Source organism: Pangasianodon hypophthalmus, chromosome 13, assembly GCF_027358585.1.
Source record: "Pangasianodon hypophthalmus isolate fPanHyp1 chromosome 13, fPanHyp1.pri, whole genome shotgun sequence".
In the NCBI taxonomy this organism is placed as follows: Eukaryota; Metazoa; Chordata; class Actinopteri; order Siluriformes; family Pangasiidae; genus Pangasianodon; species Pangasianodon hypophthalmus.
Window position 1 is genome coordinate 9273287 of NC_069722.1, and position 19752 is coordinate 9293038.

General features: G+C 37.8%; 1 protein-coding gene across 3 annotated transcripts in view; it reads right to left on the minus strand.

The window, feature by feature from the left end:
• Positions 1-1713: 1713 nt before the first annotated feature.
• Positions 1714-19752, minus strand: part of pvalb6 (parvalbumin 6) — a 38729-nt gene continuing 20690 nt past the window's right edge. For all 3 annotated transcript variants that reach the window (XM_026916054.3, XM_053239452.1, XM_026916055.3), the window contains exons 2-5: positions 5608-5676; positions 5173-5305; positions 4959-5068; positions 1714-2194 (exon numbers count right to left, since the gene is read on the minus strand). In XM_026916054.3, coding sequence (XP_026771855.3) covers positions 2169-2194; positions 4959-5068; positions 5173-5305; positions 5608-5668 — 330 coding nt within the window. In that variant the 5' untranslated portion in view covers positions 5669-5676 and the 3' untranslated portion in view covers positions 1714-2168. The remainder of the gene's footprint in view (positions 2195-4958; positions 5069-5172; positions 5306-5607; positions 5677-19752) is intronic.

Genomic DNA, 19752 nt, shown 5'->3' on the forward strand with positions numbered 1-19752 from the left:
ATTTTTAAGTCATACTTAAATGTTCATAATCATTACTGCTAATGCTAGCTAGCTAATGCGATTAACTTGACAGAGCTTCGAAGAGGATTTCTTAAGTCATTCTTAAATGTTCATAACATAGCTAACAGGAGCTAACTTGACAGGATTTCTGACAGGAGTTTTAAATCATTATTAAATGCTTGTAAGTATCACTGCTAATGCTAGCTAGCTAACATAAGTTGACAAGATTTCTGAGAGTTTTTAGTCATTTTTAAATGTTCATAGCATAGCTAACAAGAGCTAACTGCACAAGTTCTGAGTGGATTTTTAAAAAAAGGTTGTTCTTAAGTGTTCATAAATGTGACTGCTAATGCTAGCTAGCTAAGTCGAGTTAACTTAGGGTTTCTGAGAAGATTTTTAAGTCCTATTTTGTAAATGTGAATAGTTTTCTTCACTGCTAACACTAGGCAGCTAGCTTATATGTGGTAACTTGACAGGATAGACAAGAAAGCCTTACTCTTTGGGTGCCACTGCAAGCTACAATTGAAGGCACTGTCTTTGTGTTTATATGCAACTAGTCAAAAGTTTGAACAAATTAAAATGAATACATAGTCTTAGAAAAGTTTGGATAAAGCCTTATAGTCAAAATATGTTTTTATGGCAAATATAAATATATTATGTTAATGCAAATGTATATATTTAGTTCTAAATCAAAATTTATTTTTAATATGTAATAAGTCGTTTCCTCAAAAAATTAGATTCCATTTAGGAGAAGCACTAAGGAGCTTGACCTATTTGAGAACTTTCAGGGATGCCTCCCTCATGAAGCTAGTTGAAAAGATGGCAAGAATGAGCAAAGTTTCACTAGGAAAAATGATTTTAAAAAGTAAAATAGTTTTAATTTCTTTAATATGTGTTTTGTTCACCGCAGAATTTAATTTAGTTTTAATGACTTAATTAGTAGTCTAAAATAGTGGAGAATAGTAAAATGAAAATCATTCTATGAGCATATGTGTCCAAAGTGTTGACTGATATTGATTCAAATACAAAATATTTATCTCCTTTTGTTCCCACATAAAAGCCTGTTTTGTTTTGTCTCTCACAGTCTAAATGTGATGTAGTTTTCTACTTGGTCAGTATGTTCATTGGATGCTTTTACACCTTTGAGAGCAATGTGACCATAAGAATAAAGCTATAATTACTAAGGCTAAATTAATTGCTCAGATTATAGCTGTTCCTGCATGATGTATCCTGCAGCTATAAAAAACCTGATTAGTTTAGTATGAGTGCTGTTTCTAATTTAAATATTGACTGTCTAGAAGCTGCTGAATTGCTGAGGTGATGTGGATATTTGTCTGAGAGTGATTTAGGGAGCAGTATTTTGTGCTGGACAGATCAGGTTTCCCGAGGATAGACCTAGTCAAGCTGTCTCTCTCTCTCTCTCTCTAGGTAATGATGATAGCTTGTTTGACAGGCACTTTGTTTTCTGGCCTGGCCACAGGGCAACAATGCCACAATACAAAACACCTTCTAATTGAACTTGTGTATAGAAAAACATAACCAATATAATGTAGTCCATACTTACTTAACTCTCTAACTCTGTGTGTATGGCTCTCTATCTCTCTCTAGCTCTCTCGCCCTAAAGATCTACAGGAGTAGTATATTATATGTGACAAAAACTATAAACAGAAAAATACAGACAACGAAAAATAAAGATTCACAGTGAGTCAGAGCCCTCGAGGCATATTGTCTTGTTTTATTTTTTTTCTTTCACAGTTTGACCTGCTTCATTTGGTGTATTTCACAACAGCTCTGAAGAGAGGGAGAGATGGAGACAGGACAAGGGCAAAGCAATGCCAAGGAGTGGAGGAAAGAACAATTGATCAAATGATAAAGGGAGAAGGGAAAGAGAGAAAGGAATGCAGAATAATACAGATGAAGGGAGTGGGCTATTCCTCTTAAAGTATCTACTGTACATACTTCCAAGATGAAGGTTTACACCTCTTCACCTGTACACTAACACAAACACACATTTGTATAAAAAAAAGGAAAAAAATAAATAGCATGATTGTAGGAGGTGAGTGAAAATGTACAGGGTGTGTGTGTGTGTGTGTGTGTGTGTGTATGTGTGTGTATTGGGAGTGTGTGTCAGGAGTCATTAGGGCATGGGATGGCCTGGACAGTGTTGCTTACTCATGGACAAGAGCAACAAACTCTGAAAAGAGAGAGAGAGAGAGAGAGAGAGAATAGGGGTTAGGTTTTATCAGTTCTTATATAAAAATATAAGTATGGTAGTAAATATGAAATCATTCTTTCCGTCTTTTACATTCTATCTACTTTGATTATCCTTTTCAGATCTCACTATCATGATTTCAACCTTTTTGCTTTTTCACAAGGCCTCCATATTATTGGTAAGGAATAAGTGATATCTTTCATATTTCAGAATATTTCAACATCTTTGAAACAATATAGTTTCAAATGAGGCCGGTTACACCAGCATGTTACACCAGCAAGTCTTAACTTCCTCAGCCGAGACTGGGAAACTCAAAATGCTTCCCCACCCCTGCTAGACAAATTTTATTTGGTGTTATGGAAAGTTTAGTTTGCAACAGCTCTTAAATTTACACTCAGTTCTTACTGACTTAGATTAGGACCAGGTGTAGGCCCTATTACTGCAACTGGCCCCCAAAGTATTAAACTATAATTTGTAATCTGTGATCTATACACTGTGTTGCCAAAAATATATATGGACACCTGACCATGACACCCATATGTGGGCCTTCACCGAATGGTTGCCCAGAGTGTCTTTGTATGCTGTAGCATTAAGATTTTCGGTCACTGGAACTAAGGGGCCCAAACCTGTTCCAGCATGCCAACGCCCCTGAGCACAAAGCAAGATCCCTAAAGACCTGGTTTACCAAGTTTGGAGAGGAAAAACTCAAGTGGCCTGCACAGAGCCCTGACCTCAACCCCACCGAACACCCGTGGGCTCCTCAACATTGCCTGACTTCACTAATGCTTTTGTGGCTGAATGAGCACAAATAACAGCCAAAATTGAGCAGAAAGTCTTCCTAGAACAGTGGAGGCTGTTATAGCAGCAAATGGGGACCAAATATACATTGCCTGGCCAAAAAAAAAAGTCACACACTCTAATATTTTGTTGCACTGAATTTAGCTTTGATTACAGCACGCATTCATCCTGGCATTGTTTCGACAACCTTATGCAACTTCACAACATTTATTTCCATCCAGTTGCATTAATTTTTGACTGAGATCTTGCATTGAGGACAGGAGAGTCGGACCACTCCGTAAAGTCTTCTCCAGCACATTCCAAAGACTTTCAGTGGGGTTGAGGACAGGACTCTGTGGTGGCCAATTCATGTGTGAAAATGATTCCTCATGCTCCCTGAACGACTCTTTCACAAGTTAAGCCTGATGAATCTTAGCATTTTCATCCTGGAATATGCCTGTGCTGTCAGGGAAGAAAAAGTCCGTTGACAGGATAACCTGGTCATTCAGTACATTCAGGTGCTCAGCTGACTTCATTTTATTGCCACACAATGAGGCTGAGCCTAGACCTGACCAACTGATGCAACCCCAGATCATAACACCGCCTCCAGAGGCTTGTACTGTAGGCACTATACATGATGGGTGAATCACTTCATGCATTTCCCTTCTTACCCTGACACGCCCATTGCTTTGGAATAGAGTAAATCTGATTTTATCAGACCACATGACCTTTTTCCATTGCTCCACAGTCCAGTCTTTATGCTCCAGAGCAAATTGAAGTCATTTTTTCCAATTAGTCTCACTAACAAATAGCTTTCTTGTGGCCACACAGCTGTTTAGTCCAAATCCTGTAAGTTCTCTTCACATTGTGTGTGTGGAAATGCTCTTACTTTCACTATTAAACACAGCCGTGAGTTCTCCTGTTGATTTTTTTTTACGATGTGACATCACCAAGCGTTTTAAAGATCTCCAAACACGATCATTCAAGATTTTTTTCAGACTATATTTCCGCTGTAAAGTTGACGGTTCACCGCTATCCTTCCATTTAATAATGCACTGGACATTTCATAACCCAGTTCCAGTGATTTCAGCAATCTCCTTAGTTTTCTTTGCCTGATGCAGGCCAACAATTTTCCCCTTCAGTAACATCTTTTCCATGACCATGGGATACGTAATCTGCCATGGCTGTTTAAGAAATGAGAAGCTACACACTGCATCAGTTAAGGTTAAAAGAATTGCTGCCAGCTGAAACATATTAATCACTGCAGTAATGATCCAATCATAGGCTCTTAAGTATTTGCTTATTTAAACCCAAACGGCGACCTTTTTTTTTGGCCAGGCAGTGTATATTAATGCCAATGGTTTTGGAACAGGATGTTCAATAAGCAGATAAGGGTGTGATGGTCAGGTGTCCACATACTTTTGGCTATATAGTGTACTTCTTGAATCTAACTTTGGCTAATACAGAAACTTAAATTTTCTGCCTGATTAGAACTGGATTGGTGTGTTAGTGCATACAATGAATAGCATTGGCATCATCCCAGCAATGTAAAGAACCTGAAGAGAGTTAGGTAGAAAAGTAGGTAGGAATGAGGGGTTACATTTACACAGTGCTTTTGTTTTTACACTTAAAAGTTCAAACTGTCTCAGTTGCATATTTCGTACATTTCTTTATTCTTCAGATCAAAGACAATGAATGAAGTCAGTTCACTTTCTGTGGCTGGTGTAAAGAAGGATCTGACATACGCATGTTCCTAATTCTGATTTGGACATACAATCGTATTACCTGACATGTCATCTACTTCCAGTGTCTCTCAAATGGACTTAGCATCTTTCTTTCACAATTCACCATAGAACGGAAAGATGATGGTTAAAAAGCTAACTAGTAAAATAAGCTGAAAAAGGTTTTATTGGTCAACAGCCTAGCACCCTGCTGTTGTTTTAATCTCCTGCCATGTTGCATATCTCACCTTCCACTCCAATCTTGCCGTCTCCATCTTTATCAGCTGCCTTTAAGAAGGCTTTGGTTTCTTTATCAGTCAGATCTCTTCCATTGGTAGCGAAGCCCTTCAGCACAAATCTTCATTCACATCACACATACACACATATCAGAGGCATTGAAAATGAACCTCAAACAAGTACTGATTGAACAAATTAAACCTATGCTGTATGTGCATGTCTCACTTTAGCTCCTCTTCCTCTATAAAGCCGCTGTTGTCAGCGTCCAGTACATGGAAGGCCTTCTTCACATCATCGGACGATTTTCCCTTCAGCCCCACCATCTCGAAGAACTTCTTATGGTCGAATGAGTCAGCAGCTACAACAATATAAACAACGGGAATATTGTGTAAAATTGAATTCTTAAATTAGTTTTCATTTTATAGTAACTTGGGAAATCTTAACAGAATTATTGGTCATGATGTGACCATTTCACAGTCCATTTCATGCAGTGGATTGTAGAAAACCATCTTCACAGGCACAGATGAAGCCTAGTTTTTGGCTAATCAACACTATTAAGTGTGATTCTCCCTTGAAGGCCATAATTTGGTGCAAAGATGAATCTGTTGTGAGAATGTGTCTGATAAAATGTGCCCAGGATAGAACAAATGCATTCTTTACCTTTGAATGCATCCAGGGCCTTCTTAATGTCATCAGTGTTCAGGATGCTACTCATTGCCATTTTTGCAGCTAGATATAAAGAGAGATAGATAGACAGAGAGTATGAGAGAGAGAGACAAAGAGAAAAAAGAGAGGGTTCAGTTTCTTAGTTCAGAGTTACATTTTTCTGAGGCTGAGGAGTGGCTTAAAGTGAAAAAGGTAAATGAAGTGATAAATGTGTAAATAATAGTGCAGGGAAACAGAAGACGTCTGTTTGTAGTTTGTGCAAATGCTTTTTTTTTTTCAAAATGTTCAGCTGAAACCCAGTTCCTTATTCAGCAGAAATGAGATGTGCAATGTTCCACAGAAACACAGTCCTACACTCCCACACACAGGCATAAGCGTCTCTACATATGCATTGTATAATGCCTAATGCTGCTAGAATGATTTCACTTCTCAGGAACCTCAAAATCTACTTCTTCTTGATTTTCCACTCCTAGTATCATCTTAGGCTCATTTCCTCCCTGCCCTCACTACGCACCTCTACAATGTGCCACCAGAGATTTTCTTTCATGTGTCTTTTGCATGTTGCAGCCCTCCTCAGCATATTGTCTATCTTGTGATGTAAACTGTGTTCTTGCACTGAGATGGCATGACAGGCTGGAAGTGTTGTGAAACTTTGATAAGCAATGCGATTAAGAGATGCTGCTATGATTATATTCTGCCAGTGCAGTACTTATGGCTCACGGTAATCCTCCATAGGGGCATTTATAGGATTTAAAGACGTTTGGGCTTGGGTCAGAGCTATAGAGGTATCCAGAGAGCTTTTATTACTTTTCAGCAACACTATTTTCAGAATTGAGAGTCTCAAAAAATATTAAATGAAGCATTTTATTTTGTTTCAGCACATTATTTAAATTGTATTTACATTTAATTTAATTTTTATTTTAGCATTTTCTTTATAAACCAGATTATGCTTATCATTTAAATGGTATTGTCTATATCACATCTGCCTCTGTGTTACTCCTTCCTTTCTTATTGCTGTGTTTGTTGATCTGTTTTTCACCACAGAGTGAAACCTGTAATGTTTATTAATTTATTTATTCATTCATAGCCAATCCACCTACATGCATTATTTTGGGAGGTGGGAGGATTTGAATTTGAAATAAAACATTTGTGGATTAAGGGATTGGCTCTAGTAACACCACTGCCACTACATTCAGCAGCAGGCTAGCTTTGATAAAGAGGCCAGGAGGACAATGCTGCCATGACCTTTTGACCTTTGAAAATCCTTTTTTCTTGCAGAATTGCAGAACCGATTTGCCCAGAGTTAAGAGCTGTTTGAGCACCTGCTCCTGCAGGTGATGTTCAGGTGCACAGGGAACTGCACACCTTGCAGTTTTCATTTTAGCTGCTGTTTCACACTGCTGTCCTACAATCAGGTAAAGGTCAATTGATTGAAATCTAAGCTTCTGGGCACTGACCTCCAAACAGCCTCAGTGATGTTTGTCCTGATATAATCTCATTGTCTTTGCAGGTAAATAAGTCGCAGTCAGCACTACCTTCAGTTCTGCAGACAAACACTCCTAATTGTGAAATACACAGCATTAAATTAAAAAGAACAAATCAATATGATTTAATAACTCAAACTTACTGTGCTGTTATGAGACCAACATTTAAACTGAATTTAGAACAGTGACAGAGTCCACACTGCCACAGATGTGGGATAGACTTAAACTGAATATAAGGAAAAAAATCAGTGAGGAGTGTACTTGCTTTTTAAGAATCCAATCGTATTTTAATCATTTTAATGTAAGCTGTTCCAATAGACTGTGCACATTAATTCATCAGCCACTTTATTAGGTACATCTGCTTATAAATGTAATTATCCAATCAACCAATCATGTAGCAACAAAACATAAGAGCTGCAGGAATATCTGACAAGTAATGATTACTCTCTGTATGTGACAACAATCTCTCATATTCTTCACATGTCTGGGCTATGGGGTAGGGTGGCTAGACGGAAGCCCCTTCTCACAAAAAAATATCCAAGCTCAACTAAATCACCCCAACCTATGTGGCAAAATGTATTATGGTCTGATGAGACCAATTCCAAAAGGTATAATAATTCCATAATTTCAAAAGGTATGTTTGGTGGAAAAAAAAAATCACATCACCAAAAGAACACCATACCTATGGTGAAGCATGGTGGTGGCAGCATCATGCTTTAGGGCTGCTTTTCTTCAGCCAGAATTGGGACATTTATCAAGGTGGAGGGAATCATGAATAGCTGCAAATACCAGTCGATTTTAGTGCAAAACCTTCAGGTGTCTGTTAGTAAGCTGAAGATGAATTTCTCCTTTTAGCACGACAATGACCCAAAGCATACATCCAAATCAACAAAGGAAAGGCTTAACCAAAAGAAGATTAATGTTTCTGAATGACCTAGTCAGAGCCCAGACCTGAATCCAACTAAAAATCTGTGGGGTGACCTGAAGCAGGCTGTGCACAGGAGATGCCCTTACAATTTGGTGGATCTAGAATGTTTTTGCATGAAAGAGTGGGAAAATTATTGCCAAGTCAAGTTGTCAAAAGGTGCTTCAACAATGTATTAGTTTAGGGGTGTGCACACTTATGCAACCAGGTTGTTGTAAGTTTTTTATTTTTCTTATTTTTCCCTAAAATGTTTCTGATTGTTTTGCACTTAATTTGTATGTGTTGTAATTTCACATTAAGGGTAGAAAAAGTTCTGACATGCTTTATCTTGGTTTCATTTTTTTACATCACAAACACCTTCCATTTTAACAGGGCTGTGTAGACGTTTTATATCCACTGTAGATACAGAGCTTCAGTTAATGTTCACATCCAACATCAGAATGAAATACTGTGATCTCAGTGTCTTTGACCATGGCATGGTTGTTGGTGCTAGACTGGCTGGTTTGAGTATCTCAGAAACTGCTGATTTCCTGGGAGTTTCACAGACAGCAGTTCCTAGAGTTTACGCAGAATGGTGTGAAAACCAAAAACATCCTGTAAGCAGCAGTCTTGTGAATATGAGAAACTGTGTACATGTAGTTTAGTTTCATGTAACTGTGGGACACAGTAAGGTGTGTTTCCACTAAAAGAAACTTTTTCTTTGTAAACTTGGTAAACTACTGGAGGAACAATTGCCAGTGCCAGAGCTTTAGTTCTGTGAATGTAGATTTTTTTTAAAGGTTTGCTACACAGCTAGCTTTTCTGTGTCCAGGAAGAGCGCAGAGCTTGCCATACTGAACAATGTTGACCATCTTTTTATTTTTAAAATTTTTATGTAATTTTTTATTTATTTAAATATTTATGAAAAGTTTGTTTATTTATTAGAGCATTTTTTTGTACACAAGTGATGAATCAAAAATTGTGTATGTTATATTTGCAAGCTCCAAGTGGTAAAATTATAGTATACTATATATTACATATACAGTACTAGTACACATGTATGTGTGTCTGCTCTGAGTACAGACTAATTGCTGGATAGGAGTCAATTTCTTTGGTCTGACATTTGTTCAGCTCTGTATAGAGCTAAAATGTATTAAGCCTGCAAGTTGAAACCCTCTGTCAATCAGGAAACAGTACACAACCTACCTTTCCAGTTGAAGTCTGGAAAAAGACCAGGTGCTTTTCTGCTCAGCATGGTTGTAAAGAGTGATTATATGAGTTAGTATATCCTTCCTGGCAGTTCAAACCAATCTGACCATTTTCTCTGACCTCTCTTATCAACAAGGAGTTTTTCTCACCATAAATTCTAGAGGCTGTTCTGTGTGAAAATCCTGGGAGATCAGCAATTTCTGAAATACTCAAACCTTTCTGGTACCAACATTCATGCTGCGATCAAAGTCACAGAGATTACACTTTTTCTCCATTCTGATGTTTGGTGTGAACATTAACTGAAACTCTTGACTTGTATCTGCATGATTTTTTGCATTACGCTACTGCCACAAGATTAACTGATTAGATAACTGTATGAATGTGCGGCTGTACAGGTGTTCCTAATAAAGAGGACAGTGAGTGTATGTCATCTCCCTGTGCTGCTGCACTGATTGGACTAATTGGTTTCACCATGACCACCCCACAACCCCACTACCTGTGGACGAGTATAAGCCATTCACTTTTTAATAACACCCAATTAGCTTTGAACGCAAATCAGATAAACATATACTGACATTATCATTATCATTTCAGTTCATGGATTGATAGTTTAGGCCAGCACATGACAGTTACCTTTGACAAGGCATTAGAATATTGATTTAGTTGGGAATTTAATGCTGTCTGTCCTTAATATCATCCTCTCCAAAGGGCAGCCAGAAAGAACAACGGGAATATACTTTCAAATGGCTGGCCAGTTTATCAAAATGTCTGTATATAATGTGATTCATGATTAGAATGATAAGTTTCTTTGTATAAGATAATAGCAATGCAAATGTACATGGCAGCTCTCCAGATTGTTTTTGGGAAAAGTGGTAGGCAGATCCAGTAACTAATAAAACTATAACCAGCTAAACACAAATACAATCAGCGGGCAAAGAGCAAGTATGGTGATGGTGGGCTTATCCTTATCTTGCCCTTATCCATGACAAATAAAAAGAAGATAGAGAGACAGAGATGAAGAGGGAAGCAGATAGTGACAAAGAGAAAACAAAAATAAGTGTCAGAAGCCTCCAGGCTTAGAAGATCTATTAAGACCACAATGAAACAGAAACATTGTAAAGCCTTCCTGTAATGCAGAGGTCAGACAGTTGAGGTGAGGGTGAGGTCAATTACCACACAAGCAGAAGTGCACTTGCAGAACTACAACTAGGTTTAGCAACACTATATGTGCTTACAGATCAGATCAGAGCTTGAGGCCAGCTAATGGTTTGTGTAACATGGTCTCAATTTCAAATTCATAACAATTTGTATGATCAGGGTTTAATTTAAGATGGTTTGTGATGGTATGCTATCACCATAGCAAAAAAAAAAAAAAAAAAGACAAAAATCTACCCGCTTGTAAAACAACCATTCCCCTATTACATCCTGTTTGTATAATTGTATTATATAATATATTACTTCAGTTGTCTGCTATTGATAACCTTGGGAAATGCCTTTAATTATTGCCATCCTTAACTATCCTTTGGTTATTACCTTAGTATGAATATAGTATAGTAGAATTTTTACAAAAAATAAGTAATTATTTAAAGAGATCAAGTTAATTTGAGATATCTTGGCTAAAACTACACTAAGAACTTTTTAAAAGCTATTTTCCTTCATGTCTAAACAGAAAACTGCACTATATTTCTATCTAAAATAGGAGATTGTTTTGTATGTTTACAGTTATATTTCCAGATAAAAAAGTGTACAAGTGCAAGTCGACATGCCTGATGATTCAAATCATGTATCTGGCCCATAAAAGGAAAAAAAAAAACTATAAAAATGAGTCATTTGCTTTTGGATGCCTTTCCATTTTCTGTCAACACTGATACTTTTTCCAGTAATGACTGCCTGCACTGATGATCCTCCATGATCATTTTCTTTTATGTTTTTATTCTTTTATGTTATTTATGTTTACTCTCTTTATTTTATTCTTTTTCTTTATGGCTATATTATTTTTTGTCTTCCAGTGCTACACAAAACATCCTAGCTATATTGCACTAAACACACTGAAGCAACAGCAACTGAACAGCAGCCAGTAAGCAAATCTTCTGCCTTGACCCTGATTGCACCTTGTGTTCAAATGACCCAAACATTTCCTCCACCATGAGAGAGCCACCATGCATGAATAAATAAACTGACTCATTCAAAACGTACAGCTAAATTTTACTCATCATCTTACATGATTGCAAGAAATGTAGAGATATGAATAATCACTTTGTGTATTGTTAGATTGTTGTGGTCATAAATATCCCTTAGATTTTCTTGAAGGCAAATAATGCAACTTTCAGACCTGCCTGAAACACTACTCATAAGTGCAAGTTCACGAATGATTAGGATTAATCCGTGTGGGAATCACTGACTCAAATGGCACAAAAGGTTGGGCATCACATTCAGAGTCGTCGCTTTGAGCGCTAACATTTCCCTCCACACAAATCTGGGTCTTGCTGATCTGCTCTATATCCAGCTAAACTGCTTTCTTTCCCTTCAGGCTAGATCTATCACTTTTCTTTTCTAACGTCTCCCTATATTCCACTTTCCATTAACGACAACCTCTATTTAAACTTTCTCACTTACCATCCTTAATACAGAGTTCCCTCACTGTCAGGACTAAATTTATCAAGCCCCTCTGCAGGCCATTGGATACACCTTAACTCCAGAAGTCCTATTCCCAAGAGGACTGGAGGGAGAGATGAAAAGTAAGGTGTTAGAAAAATGCAAGTATGTCAATAGGTTTGTTGAGTGCTGCTCCTACATCTGGTGGAACGAGGGCAGAGCAAGATGTTTTAACGTGCATGTCTGGAATTACATCTGTCTGCTAATCTCTGCCAAAACCAACTCACAAACTACATCCAAAACAATACCAGTGTGTAATAAAATACTAAACAAATGCAACCTCTGGACCTTAAATTTTTAATTCTGTTTGGCTGTGGTTGTAAAAGATATTGATTACATTTCACTCATACACCAAGTACTATATTTACTCTTCTAAAAGAAACACCTGGAGTGTATTTTTTGGGTTCTCCTCTCTCCTTAAGAAAAGAAAAGAAGCCTATTCAAGGAGGGAATACCAAAAAGGAACAGCAGACAAAGTGACATGGAGAGAGAGCAAAGACATAGATACAAGACAGGCAAGACAGCCAACTGCTTGGATTCCTGACCACTGTGGAAGCTCCAGAAAAGCTACTCACTAAGAACACAAAAATGTCAAATGTTAAATCTCAAATGTCAAGATTCAGAACTCGACAACTGATGGACAATGTACATTGACATTTCAGAGAACCCCACAAAAACAGGGTCATCTATTATTGTGCTCCCAAAACCTCATGATACACCCCTGGTTTGAATTCTAGCATTTCTATGGAAATTTTTACAGAACTGAAAAACTCACAAACTCTCCTGAATTCGAAGTAAATGTTTCCCACACAAGTTCCACTTAGAAAAAAATTAAGTTTTACAGTTGATTCTTTGGGTGGTTAATTGTTCTGGATTCTAAAGGTTCTATTTTAATCTTTTCCAAATAGGAAACTTTCAGTGTAGGGAACACAGGACTACTTAAGATGTACACTACAAACTGTCAATTTTATTTTCTATGAGTGTACAGGCCTACAATGTAGATTAAGAAAGTAACACTTTTAGCTTTCTAGACCTGGGGCGTCAAACATAGTGCCTGATAAATTTATATGAATTTTGAATCGGTGTTCTAAATAACAATAAAAAAAAAAAATAGCTAGTCTCTGTTATTCCACTAGAGGGCAAAATAGCACAATACATTTAGGACCATAGACTCAGCTACTGACAAATTGTGCTAATCATAATTAGTTCTTCTTCAACATGCTAAAAATTTGACATATAATCCCAATTAAGTCCAGTTCGATTCCGGGTTATAACACTACAAAATGTGGAAAGGTTCAAGGGGGTAAAAATTTATAGAAGACACTGTATGGTAAAACCATAATTTGAAAAATTTGTTTCCTTGCCGTGTGTTCATCTGTTTTGTAATGGAAATGTAAAGAAATGGAAATGGAAAGAAAGATAAGTGAAGTAAAAAAAGTTTAGAGATAGTTTACTGCAGAGCTGAACTCAGTGACAGGTTTCAGATGAGCTTCAGTCTGACACAAGGAGAGCAGAGAAGCTCTGATATTTCCATGGCATCCACAAACAACAAGTTCAACACCAACCAACAAATCCCAGCTCTCAAAAGCACACAAGAGAGACATTTTCTACAGCAAAACAAATTCCATCCTTCCAGAACATTTCACACCACTGAGCACTAATAGACCAACCGAGACCCCTGTCTCTGGCAGAGAAATTATATTAAAGAACAGATCAGGACTCAAACTGGCAGATAATCTCTGTTATAATCACCTAGGGCTACTTTCAAAATGATCATAAAAACCATCACAGCCTATAAATGGAATATTGAACTTTTATAAAAGAAAGAAAGCTTGTAAATGAATGCAAGAGGCAGACAGACAGCGGTAAGCTGTCACGGTCAGGTGCACTGATGATGAGATGGCAAGTCTCCAGCTAACTCGGCTGTTATGAGACACCTGCTGGCATCCGCAGGTTATCACATGACCCTGCCAGCAGGACACGGCAAAGAGATTCTGGAAAATCATCTTTCTTCCTTGCTCTCCCTCGCAATTCTGCCCCTGTAATTCTGCTCCACTGGCGCTCTCAGGTTCTGAGAATGCATTTTGCTATACCATATTTCAGCACATTTCTTGACGGAAACCCAAATTCATAACCCAAAGGGGGATGATGAGAATTTGAAAGGTAACGGTTTAACATAAAAAGAAGAAGATAAGGAGAAGTAAAAGTCATGGAATAAATGAAGAAAGCTATGAGTGAAATGCCTGATGAGTGAGAGAGGTACAGAAAGAGAGGGGGAAAGAATGAGGTGAAGAGTGAAAAAGAGAAGCAGAGAAAGAAGAAAAATCTAGATCATTACAATACGTGGCTGGAAGGCATAGCCAGAAAGGATAAAATTTTACCCAGAAAAAAAGCAAAAGGTTAAAGCCTACTAAAGCTCAGTTGGCTCTTCGATGTTAATGTTGCATTAGTGTGTAAACATTACTTGGCAGGGTTAAACCCACACTGACATTTACATGACCCAAACACGGCTAACAGCAGTGTGGACTCTTAAACGTGATGTGGATTGTTAAACGTGAGAAAAAACACTTTTTCTTTTTTTTTAGGACCTAGTGCTTAGGAATTCCTATCACACCCACTCAGACCTACTCTTTCTGCAGTGGAGCCCTACTTGGGCTGCTTTATATTAAGAAGCATTTCTTCCAATGTTCCTAATTTAAAAAAAAAAAAAAAAAACAGAGATTTTGTGGAACTAAAACAGCTCTCATAGCTCTCACAGTTGCAAATGTATAGCAATATGAAGCAATATGAAGGGCCAAGGTTAGGGTCAAGAGTGCTTGTTAGTGATGTATCAGTACCAGTACTGGTAATGGATATTGGTCCAATATCATGCTCATTAAAATTGCGATAGCATGTGACACAAGCCTAGCGTATACTGCCGTGCTAATAAACAGAGGGCGCAAAATGACAGAGATCCGAAGATATTACATGATTAATGATGGCAAAAAAACAGCAGACTGAAAACTGTAGTCTGTGAACATATCAGGATGAGGAACTACAGCATCTTCCTACAATATGCGTAACCTGATAAAACATCTTCAACATACAATTCATCATGAGCAGTCAACTGTTAGCTGCATAGGGTAGCAACCAACACTGCAGCAAACACTGGCTAGAATAGGAAAAACGTTTGCAGATATCCCTAGGTGAGTGAAAATAAATGCTCTTAGCCAGTATATTGTTCTTGAACATCAGACACGATCGATCATTGAAAATAAAACATACTTTACTTAATTATTATCGTAAGTGCATAACATGCACTCGTACTCAGGCTGAAAAAAAAGGTACTGATGCATCCCTAGTATTTTTATCTTGTCTTGCATCTTTATTCATATGTCATCAAACGTCACCCTTGTTCCATTGAAATGGTATGAATATCCTATGAGACCAAGTTGCTTGAGTGAGAACTACACAGTTCCTGGACAAGTTCCTGCATATTGCAGGGATCCTCACAATCAGATAAAATAACAGAAGTGATGCAATCTGCACAACAATTGACATTTCAGCAACAGAGAGAACAAAGAGAGGGGGTTGAGATTGAAGTTCATTGAAGTTATTCAGTAAGCAAACCAGACGGAACAGTGGCAAGGAGAAATGTCCCTAGGAGGACATAAATAACAAACCTTGAGATGAAACAGACTCAAAATGGAACTGACCCTCTTTGATACTTGGATTTAGAAAACTCTGGTATATAAAAAGTCATATAAAAAATGACAAATAAGCTCCATTAATAGTTACTGGTTTGCAGAAAAGTACCCTATTCCAGAGCAGGAACTGAAAATGAACTAAAATCTGCTTTAAGCTTCTGAAAGAGTTCTTGGAAAGGTTCCTGTGGTGGAAACACACCTTCAGAGGAGTTGTCACCTTCACGGCACAGCTAAGGGCTCATATCTGAGAGGACAGAAGTTCAGGCATGGTGGTGTTACACAACTGAGCTGTTTATTACGTTTCAAAAATCTTTCAAAAAGCACTTTCACTTTATCGCCTATGCTCTTGTTTTCAAGTTCCTTTGACCAGCGAATGATGAAAGAAGACAAAAGCATGTGTATGAGAGAAACCAGAGTTGTGTGTGTCAGCTGAACCGCTCTGACGTGACAGATAGTCACTCACGTTGTATCGGTAAACACTGAGAACACATTACAGGTGTCAAGAGACCAAGTGAGAGAAAGAGATAGTCTCTCTGAATTAATGAACTCTTGATGAGGTCACAGCTGCTCCTCTGTGTTCCTTTAATAGTCTCTACTAATCCATATGTTTAATACAACCACAGGATGGAAAAGGAAATGAGCTCAATAAGAGGGGAGAAAATGAAGAGCCACAATCATTCAGAAGCTTTTTTATTTTCTACAGTAAATTAGCAAGACTGAGGTTGTGTTATTTGGTGTTAAGAGCAAACATAATGTTGAAAGACTGTCTTTGGGAGAAGAATACTGCAGTGTGTGTGTGTGTGTGTGTGTATTTCAGTTTTTGACATTTATTACTAGTGTCACTTGAGCAGTGGACAGACACACATGCACATACACACACACTGATGTGTTAGTATTCAGGCATGTCTGCACTTGTTCACACCAAACACTATGACCTTTAAAATAGAAGTCTGTGTGCTTGCACCACATCCAATACTGTACTCTTTCTAAAATAATATGCTGCAATGCTTTTAGCCATTGTTCTCCTTAAACGAGATTGTATCTTCATTGACGTAAGTGGATGTGATGTCCACCCAGCCATTTGAGAAAGGACACAGTGGATTATTTGGTTTCTGATTGGGTCCAACCTTTACATCCTCCCTCCAGCAATGCAGCACTGCTCATGCAAGTCCAGAGTTATATACAGGGAGTGCAGGGAGAACAGGGCAAATAATAAATCTTCTACTGAACCCAGAGGACACTTTGATTACAACATTTTTATTTCTGTCTTGTAATTCTCTTGATTTTTTTTTTTTTTTTTTTTACTCTAAGTGTAGTCAGCCATGCTGTTGGAGTTACTCGCACACTGCTTCAGGCTGCACTGAGTTCAGCCGCATTGCGGCTCAGAATCTAATTCCACTCAGGGGCTTTTCTCAGGTGCACCCTCTCAGGAGCTGCTTCACTAGTCCAGGGTACCATATCCTAATTACCATCAATTACAGGAGCTATGGGTACAGAGGAGAGGAGAAGACAAGAGCAGCTACACAGCCATTAAGAACAGTTCATGCACCAGCTGCTCATGTGCACTCAAGGGCTCTGCTTTTAATCTGATCCATTTATTTCCCACAGGCTATGTGTAATGCAGCAGTGAGAGCATGAACTTGCACGAAAATGTACTTAGGGATCAAACTTATAGACATCCTACAAGACATATGCTGTGCTAAGTCAAATTCTACATGTTGAAGAACCAAAATTAATAGTTAACTGGTAGTCAGCTGGGTGTTTCACTCAGCTTTTAAATTTAGCTCACCAAAGTGCTGAAGTGTCAGGTCAATATAGGTTGATCAAAGTAAATCTACTTGAGATTTACAAAAGATTTAGGGGCCAGGACGGCTAAATCTCTTGGAGATTCATTCACTCATTTATCTTCATTTGCAACTTTATACTGGTCAGGGTCACAACAGATCCACAGCCTATCCTGGAAACACTGGGTGTGATGCGGGAATACATCCTAGATAGAATGCCAGTCCATCACAGTCTCTTGAAGATACGTTTGCTATAAAAAGGCTTGTCTTTCTGAGGCTAGCACGCAGACATCACATATCCAGTGAGCTCTATGTTGGCTGTTTTATTGCATTACAACATTCTGTGATATCAGGATGGGGTGGGGATTGAGAGAGTGAAGAGAGGGTAATATTTTTGATGCTGCCAATTTTGCTTCATGCTGTCTCCCAACTCCAGGGTCCTGGGTTCAATTCTGAGCTGTCTGTGCAGAGTTCCACATGTTCCCCATGTGTTCATGTGGGTTTTCTCTAGAGTCTCCGGTTTCCGGCCTCCTACAAAAACTTGCAGGTAGGCAGATTGGGTTCAGTAAATAGGTGTGAATGAGTGTGTGTGCCTAATGCCCTGCAATGAGCTGGTGTCCCATTTGGGGTTGAATTCTCCCACCTTGTGGCCAGTGGTACCAGAATAGGCTCCAGATCCACTGAGACTTTGACCAGGATAAAGCAATTACTGAAGGAGTGTGAGTGAATTTTTGTCCAAGGCACAATGAACTGATGATACTACCATGCACTGAAATCATTTAGCTAAAACAATGGAGAACTCTATAGCGCGGTAATATGCTATTTCACTCTACTTAATTACAGAAATTGAGAAGATTTTTTCATGTGTGCACAAAGCTATGAATAAAAGAGATTTGGGAAATTTGCTCAAATAGTTTTTGTTTGTGTATAATATAAAAATGCGATAGTGTGTAGTCAGATTCAGCATGCACCATTTAAATTCACAAAGCATTATAAAGGTCAGACAAGTGAAGGTCAGCTTAACTCATAGACAGAGTATTTACTATGATGCTTGCTCTACCATTTAGTGATTATCTTTGTGCTGTGATGCTTCTGGGAAACTCATCCTGTATTCAGTAAGCAGAAGGACAGTGGTGAACAAAGTCATACATGCAATATACTGCACTCTTTTGTTTATTTTTTCATTTTCAGTAACAGCTTTATCCTGATCAGGGTTGCAGTGGATCCAGGTACAGCCTAGATGGGACACCAGTCCATCACAGTGCACCACACACATTTACACTTATTGGTATTTTATTTTAGCCAGTCTGCCTACATGCATGTTTTTGAGAGGTGGAAGGAAATCTGAGAACCTGGAGGAATATGCATGGACATGGGGAGAACACGCAAAACTATGCACAGACAGTAACCCATGCTCAGGGCTGAACCACGGACCCCAGAGCTGTGAGACGCCAACACTACTCAATGCACCACCATGTCGCCCGACTTCAGTTAATAATAATAATAATAATAATAATAAGAAGAAGAAGAAGAAGAAGAAGAAGAAGAAGAAGAAGACTAATAATAAGAAGAAATAGAAGAACAAACTGTATATGTTTAAGGTACCACAAGAAAACTAGTAAACTACATCCTTATGGTACCTTAAAATCAAAATGTAAAATAAAACAAAAAATAGGAACATTTAAGAAATGAGACTTGGACAAAATGTTATAAAGTTGAAATAATTATAATGAATAATTATAAAAGTAAAAAAAAAATCAATCTAATCTAATGTAGTAGTTATGGAAATGGTGATGAAAAGTTACTAAGAAAATGGTCATTATAAATATTAAATATTAAAAATTATTCTTATTAAAAAACAGAGAATTATAAATTATTAATTAATTAATAGAAATTCCTCACAGCTAAAAAAATCTACAAAAATAAATGCTGAGAAATCAGCACAGTGGGAAGCAAGTGCTTGTAGCTGTTGGTTTTTTGCCTCATTTAGCAAAATTAGTCTACCATCTGGAATATAGTATAGTCTGCTTCTTTAAATAGGCTACAATCAGTTCACTTTGTGCAGTAGTGCTCTCATTACCACAGGGTGCGTCCATCCTCTGTGTGACACATCTTCATCCCTTTATGGGAAAGGTCACTTAAATTTCACGTGATTATTTGAGTAATATGTGATCTTGTGAAAAACATATCATGCCCCAAAACTGCACTTGTTGTCTCCAGCCCACATCTGACATCATATGAATAAAACCACATGTTCTACATATATAAAAATAAATACATTGTGTGAATACAAATCATATCTGAAAATAAATTAATCATGTGTGAAGAATAGTGTGATAAGAAATGATGTTTAAAAAAAATCACATATAAAAACACATGCATTACACGTGAAAAGCCCACTATGTGAAAATGTGAAA